Genomic DNA, 9,128 nt, shown 5'->3' with positions numbered 1-9,128 from the left:
TGCAATAGACATTCAATTCCCATTTTGTTTGAAATGTTCTGTTTCTGCTGAATTGTAATTCTTTCAAATTTCCATTTTTGCAACCCAATTTTTATTTTTATTTTTTAAAAAAAGGTTTGATTTTTTTGCGAAAAGAACTAAATACATTCATGTGACTTCCAACCCACCAACAAATGCAACCCAAGACAAACTAAAAATCTAGACTGTCTAACCCGAATGTGGGCCACACCCTAAAAACCATAGTACGCCACCAGTAGCAAAACATCCAAATCACATGTGGCCCATTTGATGATCATCGGCCAGATGTTTGGTTCATCTGATCATCATGGTGTGGATGAACAGGTTGGATGTCAACCAACTAAACTTTAAATTCAAATGTCCATGATGTGAAATCATTTCAGCCCTTCAATTTCTTTAGAGTTGGGAAAATTTGGCAATGACTTAGTGTTTTACAAGAAAATGGAAATTTTGCAACCATGTGAATTTGGAAGTTTTTGGGTGAATGTACATTATTTTCTATGGTGTGGCCCACCTAATGATTATGTCGACCTGATTTTCGGATCTTGGATTCAACTCAATGTGTGTGGAGCACAGTAGGCCCACACACCGTACGTTGCTAACCTTTACATGTACGTTAATGATTGAGATTAACCTGAAAGATGGGCCATCTGTCCTAAGGGTGAGGATTTGATGAAATTTTATCTTATAATTCCTCCCTAAAGGGTGAGTATCGTAAGAACATATTAGTGTGTTTTCAGTTATGACAAATGCAGTTCATGGTTTAATAATCGAGACCGTTGATCTGTTCTAATCTCACTGACCCAAAAATCTCCTCCACACAGCACTCTTAAAGTTTTAAAACATGGTGGGTCCCACATAATTTGGAAAGTTTTAACAATTGGCATCCTTATACCATCTGTTAAGGACTGATGGATATGGCCTCACACACTGCATCGTAGAATAAGCTTACTCTACAAATGATGCAGAAGAAACCGCCTCATAGAATAAATGTTCACAGCAAACGTTGTACTGGAACTTGGACGTACAACGCTTCTTTTTCTTTTTCTTTTTCTTTTTCTTTTTGGCGAAAGGTGGGAGTAAAGATCACCAAGCAAGCAAAACCGTCCAAATTGGACCCCAGACGGCCGAACACTCAAAACTCCACGCACCCAAAATCAAGTGTTGCAGGGATCTGCACAACAAAAGGCTCTGTGGACCCCGCTGTGACATCTGTGTAAGATCCACTCCATCCATCAGTTGCGCCAGCTCGTGCTTGAGCCTGAGCTCAAAAATCAGATGGACCCAAGGCTTGAGTTGACCACACTACAAGAAAAATGGGAATAGGACCGGACCATTGAAACCTACTCGGGGCTACCTAAAGTTTTGGCTTCGTCTGATATTTGCGTACTCGTCATTCTGGTGGGACGGACTCACCCTTATGAATGGACGGGACAGAATGCAAATATCAAGGCGGGCCTCATGAAGGTCTCAATGGTGGGCTCCCCCATCTCTACTGTTTCTTTTAGTCATGAGGTCCCAATGGTGGGCTCCCCCATCTCTACTGTTTCTTTTAGTTTGGTCCACTTGAGCTTTGAATCAATCTTATTTTTGGGGTCACATCCTAATATGAGTTGGAGAAACTGATGGACAGTGTAAGTTACACCAACATCACAGTAGGTTCCACTAGCTTTTTATTGCACGGGCTCCCTACAACAAGTCTCATAGGAAATTTGCACCCAAACTCAATGTAGATTTGGGGTCCATCTAATGGATGGATTTTACCAATTTCATTCGACGTAATCTTCATTGTATGTCCCACCATTTGAATGGCTAGGATGTTCCACTGGAGGTAATCTTCACTACTCTCTAGATGGTTCTGGATTTCTATTCTTTTGGCCTAGTATTTCTACACGATCCAAATATGTTAAATTGTCCAACATGGCTGATGATAAATCCATGCAAGCAAGCTATAATATCTGGTAAGGACGTTACTACAGTACTTCCCAACCTACTGTTATAGGATACAACCGGACCGTAGCTATTGGTTCCAGGGGTCATGCCTGGTGATTCAAACCGTTGATCTGGCGAGATCCATAGCTGATGTTAGATGCTTCGAAAGTATTCAACAATAAAAGATCTCAAACGTTTGATCGAATTGGACCACAAAACATCATATAGGAGATAGTCTATATTCGAATTCCAAAGGAAAAGAGTTGAATGATCAAAGTGTTGAAATTATTCCAATCAAGGTTTGTTTTATCCCTAATCCACAGTGAGGCTCATCATATAAACGGTTTGGATTATTAAAACACCACCAAGATGTAAGGATTATGATGCTATAACAATGTTAGGACATTTGTGTGTGTGTGTGTGCGTGTAGGGAGCCGGTCTCCTACGAACCGTGCCGCATGGAATTTTTGTGCGAGCCTTTATATACACTGTAGGATGAGGAGAGCGGTTGGGATTCCATTTCGTTGGGAGAGAGAGAGAGTCTTCGAAGAAAAGACTCTCTCCTACACTCACGGTGAGAAATTTGGAATTGCAAGAGGATTTTTGGGAAAGCCTTTTGCATGAAGATTATGCGAAAGGATTTTGTGTGGGGCCTATTATGATGTTTGTGATAAATCCAATCTGTCCATCCGTTTTTCGAAATCATTTTAAGTTACGTGACCAAGAATGAGGAGGTTTCAAAAATTAAATGGGCCACATGAGAGGAAACAGTGGGAATTTTGTGACCACCGTTGAAATTTATAGTTTTGAGCCCATAATTGAAGCATATACATGTATCTATTGGATCATACCCTTTTATAGGCTCCATAGTGATGTTTATTTGTCATCCAACATATTCATAAGATTATACAACATGGATGAAGGTAAAACACAAATATAAGCTTGATTCAAAACTTATGTTACTCTCAAGAATTTTTCGAAAGGTGGATGTTCAATTCAACTATTCCAGTGGTGTGGTCAATTTGAACATTTAATATGGCCGATTTTTTGTGTCAATCCCTAAAATTATCTGGTAAAATGAATGGACGAAGAGGATAAAATACATAAATCATGGTGGACCCATGGAGTTTACTCGGTTCGCTAAGCACAGGAGTCTGGATCCTCTGCGAAAGCACAACTCTCTAGGCGCAGATTACATATTAGATACTGAAAGGTTGAGAAGTGAGACTTGCTACTAAGTGACGTCATCAATTTCCGTAGGCCCACTATGATGTATGTTTTGTATCCACACTTTTCATCCATTTGGAGAGATCATTTTAGGGTAATATCCAAAGAATAAGTTAAATCCAAATCTCCAGTGGACCCCAGCATAGAAAGGAGTGGGGACAGTGACGTCAACAGTTAAAAACTTCTAAAGGCCACAGAAGTTTTAGATCAAGCTGATATTTGTGTTTTCCCTTCTTTCATGTATTTTTTAACTTTTAAACGGGTTAGATTTCAAATAAACATTATGGTGGGCATTAGGATAGTTTCAACTGTGGGAATCACTTCGCCACTGTTTTCTATGGTGGTTCCACTATAGCGTCCCGACTTTCATGCTTTTTTCCTGGTTTGCTGAATAGTGATTGGTCCATCTCAATCATAGATGCAATTACACAATCATACGGTCCAATTAAATTACAACAATATGCAAACAGAGCATCCGTATTCGAAGCGTACTTTGTATTCTGTGGTGGGCCCACTATTACATTTATTTTCCATCTAATCCGTTAATGAGATCATAAATACATAGATCTAAAGGAAAACAAATTTCATATTGATCAGAAACTTCTGTGACCCCCAAAAGGGTTTCAATGGTAGACGTTCAATACCCAACTGCTTTTTGCAGTGTGGTCCACTTGATCTTTATATCTGTCTTATCTTTCGGCTAAAGCATTAAGACGAGCTTGCGAAATGGATGGACGTTTTGGATATAACACACACCTCATGATGGGACCCACAACTATATAGCTGATGTGTGCTACACCAGCCAATCCGCTTCCGTTCCGTTCCAAAGAGGGACACGGATGGATGTGGATTTCCTGCTAAAGCCTTCGTAGGATGTTCCAGCGCTAGGATGCTAGGTGGGGTCCACCATGATGTTTTTGATAAATCCATCATGTCCATCCGTTTTCTAGGCTCATTTTATGACATGCTACCGAAAATTATATGGATTTAAAAGTCAAGTGGGCCATATAAGAGGGAAAATTGGAGAAAGAGTTTTCTACTGTTGAAACTTTCCTAGGCTCCACCTTGATTTTTATATGCCATCCAAACGGTTTATGCCATCCAAATGGTTTACAAGATCATTCTGATTGGGATGAAGTGAAAACAATAAAAAATTAGCACCATAAGAAACTTTCATGGCCTTAAAAATATTTCAATGGTGGTGACTAAATAAAAAATGTTTCCTCTGGTGCGGCACACTTGACTTTTGTATCCATCTGATTTTCTGTAGCATGTCTTAAAATGATTTCAGAAAATGGATGAATGGGTTGGATTTATCACAAACATCATAGTAAGCTCCACAAAGAATACTTGCATAGGATCTTCATGTGAAAGACTTTAACGGGAGTCTCTCACGTCGGTGAGTGGAGGAGAGAGTCTTTTTTTCGAAGATTCTCTCTATCAACGAAGTGGAATCCCAGCCGGTCTCCTCATCCTACGGCGTATATGAAGGCTCGCACATAAATTCTGTGCGGTACGGTTCGTAGGAGACCGGCTCCCTATATATATATATATATATATATATATATATATATATATATATATATAGCATTGAATAAAAAATAATAATACAAGAATGGGAAGAAAACACCATACACTATTCAAAGATGAGGTTTGGATTATTAAAACACGACCAAGATGTAAGGATTATGATGCTATAACAATGTCAGGACATTTGAAAGCTAAAAAAAAAAAAAAAACATTCAACAACAAAAAAATTCAAGAATGGGAAGAAAACACTATACACTATTCAAAGATGAGGTTAGGGTTTATAAAGAACTTTAATAGAATAACTTCATTACCATTGTAATAGAGTATATTAAATTCCACACTTCTTTATAAATAGAAAAATTCAATCTACACCCTCCAATCAAATAGTAGCAAAATAATGAACTATCCATGACACAGATAGATCCAACATGATGATAGCTCATAATAATTTATATATTTTATTATTTAATAAATGATATTCTCTTAACACCGATATAATATAACACTAGCATAAGATTGAATTTATAAGAAATATATATAGAGATGCTTAAGTGCATACCTTTTTAGGTGAAAACTAGTGCAGACCCTTGAACATGTGTCATGGGCTCAAAATTCAAACAGTAGTCCACCTTGTGTCGCACCTATGAAACCCTAAGGTTCTATTTTTAGCCTCGTCCAAAACTCTGGTGGGGCATAGTAAAAGCAGAGAAATCAAGATAAGAGATTATTTCTCTTTACCATGGCCTAATTTTAGATCAGGCTAAAAAATGGGCCCTAAAAGTTTTATAGATGGGTGCTATATCATGTGGACCGTTCAGATTTTTTACTCATAATACATGTAAAAATGCACCTAATTTCTCACCAAGAAGGATATGCAAGTGAGTATAAATGTGTGTAGAGAGAAATATGTTCTCTAAGAAACAATTCTCCTTTGGAAACTTTTGATACATGATGTGGGCATTAAATCATATATATAGTCTACTAAATGAGTCACATCATGAAATCAAAAGGCTAACTTTTTGGCATGTCCTAAAAATCTAAGTACATAAAACAAACAAACATCTTACAATAAACACCCACCTCTTTTACAAAAACACCCACAAAACCGCATACCTATATACAAATACGTACATGTATACACCACCCCCTTTTCCTACTCTCTTGTATGAGATTGTCAAAAAAATGTACTCAAATCTCACACGTCAACGTGAGTAGTAGATGAAAAATTCTTTCTTGAGTATCTGACCTTAGAATACGGCTCCATTCCCTCCTTCCTGACATATACACAGGGAGAGGATTGTGTATTAGAGACTGGAATTTCCTGCCCTCAAACACCAACTCGTAGAAACAGTAACAAAGTTCATCAATCCAACGGCCCAGAACTTTGTAGTCCATTCGATAAGTTATCTTAGCCGTTGGGTTCCTATATCATAGACCATGGTGCAATGCAAACCGGCTCCATCTCTCTCAAAAGTCCCCTGGTGCAACTTGGCAGCTGGATCAGCTGACCCAGTGCACCTCGAGGGACCGATATCATGAACACGTGTACGGTGATCTTAACAAGGCATTCTGCAGGCTCTACCGTTGATCTACACGTTTTTCAATTGGACGTCCTTAGCACCTGATGGACGGATGGATTTCGTGTACACAACACGATTGGATGGTGACCCAACTACCACCAGCCTCTATGGTGGCAGGATTCTGTGGGGCCCACCATGATGTATATGTTTTATCCACGCAGTCCATCCGTTTTTTCCAGCTCATTTGAGGCCACAAGTTGAAAATTGACGCATATCAAAGCACAGGTGGACCACACCACAGAGAATGGTGGGGATTGAATGCCTACTCTTGAAAACTTCTCGGGGGCCACAGGAGTTTTGGATCAAACTGATAGTGTTTTTTTTTCCCTTCATCCAGGTCTGTGTGACCTTATGAACAGGCTGGATGACAAGTAAAAAATCAAGGTGGGCCCAAGGAAGGTTTCAACTGTGAATGATCATTATCACCACTGTTTTGTGTGGTGTGGTCCATTTGTACTTTGGATTTGATTCGATTTTGGGATCATGGCCTAAAATGATCCTGAAAAACGGATGGACGGTGTGGATAAAACATATACATCCCATTGGGCCCCACAGAATCCCCACCCCCCACCATGGAGGGTGGTGGCTGGGTCACCACGCAATCGGTGTTCGTTAAAGACCGTTAGCTATGCTCCTGGAGTAGGTAGAATCAGAAACCTACTCGCAAGTACACGATCCCAGTTTAGCCGAAATGACCAGAAAACCCTTTCCTTGTATCAAATAAAACTAACTGACGCCTATTGCCTGCGACACACTGTCAGAAGCTAGGTGGGGCCCACTAATGTTTGCGAGAAATCCACCCGTCCATCCGTATTTCCAGATCATGTTAGGACATGAGCTCAAATATTTTTTTGTTTTCAGTTCATCCCACCTTATGAACGGTTTGGATGGCATAAAAACATCACCGTGGACCTTAGGGAGGTTTCGACGGTAGGCATTTCCTTACCCACTTTTTCCTTGTAGTGTGGCCCACTTGAGTTTTGGATTTGCCTCATTTTTGGGCTCATGTCTTACATGATCTGGAAAATTGAATGGACGGGTTGGATTTCTCACAAACATCACGGTGGACCCCACCTATCTCCACCATCAAATGAAGAGCACAAAATCAGCAGCCTCTATCGATCTCCACCATCAAAGATTAGATTTTCACACTCGTTCCTCCTCACAATGTCATTTCAGATCTACCAGACGAGTGCCGGGCCCACATCTTCCTCTCGTAGTGGATTGATTGGGTAGAGTAGGAGGTGGGCTGGGTGGTGGTCTTGGACTACTGGAGGTTTCAGCTGTGGGGTCATTTTGGTCATTTTACATAAGAGAGGGCTTTTTCGTCATTTCACATTCAAAAGACACCAACTAACGAGAGAAATGAAAATTGCAAAACCAAAGACGTAATCGTAAATATAAGAAAACAAAGGGATTATACGGAAAAAAAAAAAAAACCCTAAAACCGTAACTACCAAAGGTAGGCTATTTTACCAGAAACGGAGACACCGGCGGTGTAGATCCGGCCGGCGAAGACGGCGGCGATCCGTTCCCCAACGACGGATTTCCGGCAGCTTTCACTATCATTATACTCCTGCTCACCTCCGTCACATCGTCTGACGAATCTCCGCCGTCCGATCGCTCGCTCCCTCCGTCAGATTCTGCCATTCAGCAACCAAAACCATCAGTACCCAAAACAAACAAATCTAACGTGCGCCTGGTGTGCCACCAGACCTTTGCCACGGTAACTGAAGGTGGAAGACTTCCGGAGCTTGCTGAGGCCGGTTTCCGGCAGAGGTCCGGCGAACGTGTCATCCCAGAGCTGGTCGAGAATGCCCATGGCTTTTGGAGTATCTTGCTTCGATAATAGAAGAAAATCAGGAAAGGAGAAAAAACCATCTCTGGTAGAAGTTCTTAAATAGGCTATGGCCATTAAACATCGAACTGATTTGTGGGCCAGATAACGGATCTTGGCCGTTGAATTTCATCCGGAGGGATGACGTGGAGAAGATAAGAACACGTGTTGTGATTAAGAGAAGCCGAAATCTATGCATAGGACTGCCAGAGCGAGAGCGAGTCGGATGCAAGGACCTTCACTAGGAATGATTGCGTACGCACACATGTACGGTAGTTATCATACGTCAGATGTGCAGGGCCCATCTATGATGCTTATGTCAAATCCAAACCGTCTATATTCTCTTGTTTACCATACATTCCAATAATCATGAAGATCTAAACTCTTCTGGGACACACCACAATGACCAATGTACAACAACAAGTATAACCTATATATTCACATGATGTGGCCCATGAAAGATATTTAACGGTATTATTTTTTTTATTTACCTTCATCCTCTTGATTTTCACCTGATGAATGGTTTGGATAGAATATAAAAAACACACTGGACCCTGAACACTTATCTAAAAGCTTCTACGATGGGCATTACTCTCCCCGAATATCCCCAATTATTCTATTTGGTGTGGCCTACATGAATTATAAATCAAACAATATTTTTTAGTTCCAGGACTTAAAATGGGAAGAGAATGTAATGGATGGTTTAGATGGCGTATTCACACCATGATGGGCCCTACATAGCTCTAACCTCCGGTATCTATCATACGTGAGTAACGAAGATACCGGAAGGCTGCGTGTGTGACTTCTGCCAAGCCCACTCGCATCTCTACACGCTGGCCACAGTTGCGATCCTTGCATTCGTGTGGATATCTAAGCCGTTCATCATGTGGGTCCTAGTATTTTGATAATTCTAGCCATATTACAGGCGACTCTACCTATAATATAATCAACACGTTCGACTGAACATGGACCACCGTTCGGATAATCATTTACAGTCTTATTTT

At 40.5% G+C, this 9,128-nt stretch overlaps 1 protein-coding gene across 1 annotated transcript; it reads right to left on the bottom strand.

The window, feature by feature from the left end:
• Positions 1-5,756: 5,756 nt before the first annotated feature.
• LOC131220642 (dormancy-associated protein homolog 3-like) lies at positions 5,757-8,217 on the bottom strand. The gene is made up of 3 exons (XM_058215441.1): positions 8,004-8,217; positions 7,764-7,930; positions 5,757-5,974 (listed from the first exon to the last, which is right to left on the bottom strand). The coding sequence occupies exons 1-3, from the start codon at positions 8,200-8,202 to the stop codon at positions 5,903-5,905; spliced, it is 438 nt and encodes a 145-aa protein (XP_058071424.1). The 5' UTR covers positions 8,203-8,217; the 3' UTR covers positions 5,757-5,902.
• Positions 8,218-9,128: the final 911 nt, after the last annotated feature.

Source organism: Magnolia sinica, chromosome 12, assembly GCF_029962835.1.
Source record: "Magnolia sinica isolate HGM2019 chromosome 12, MsV1, whole genome shotgun sequence".
In the NCBI taxonomy this organism is placed as follows: Eukaryota; Viridiplantae; Streptophyta; class Magnoliopsida; order Magnoliales; family Magnoliaceae; genus Magnolia; species Magnolia sinica.
The sequence above is the reverse complement of the archived record's forward strand: the minus strand, read 5'-3'. Positions and strand labels throughout refer to the sequence as shown.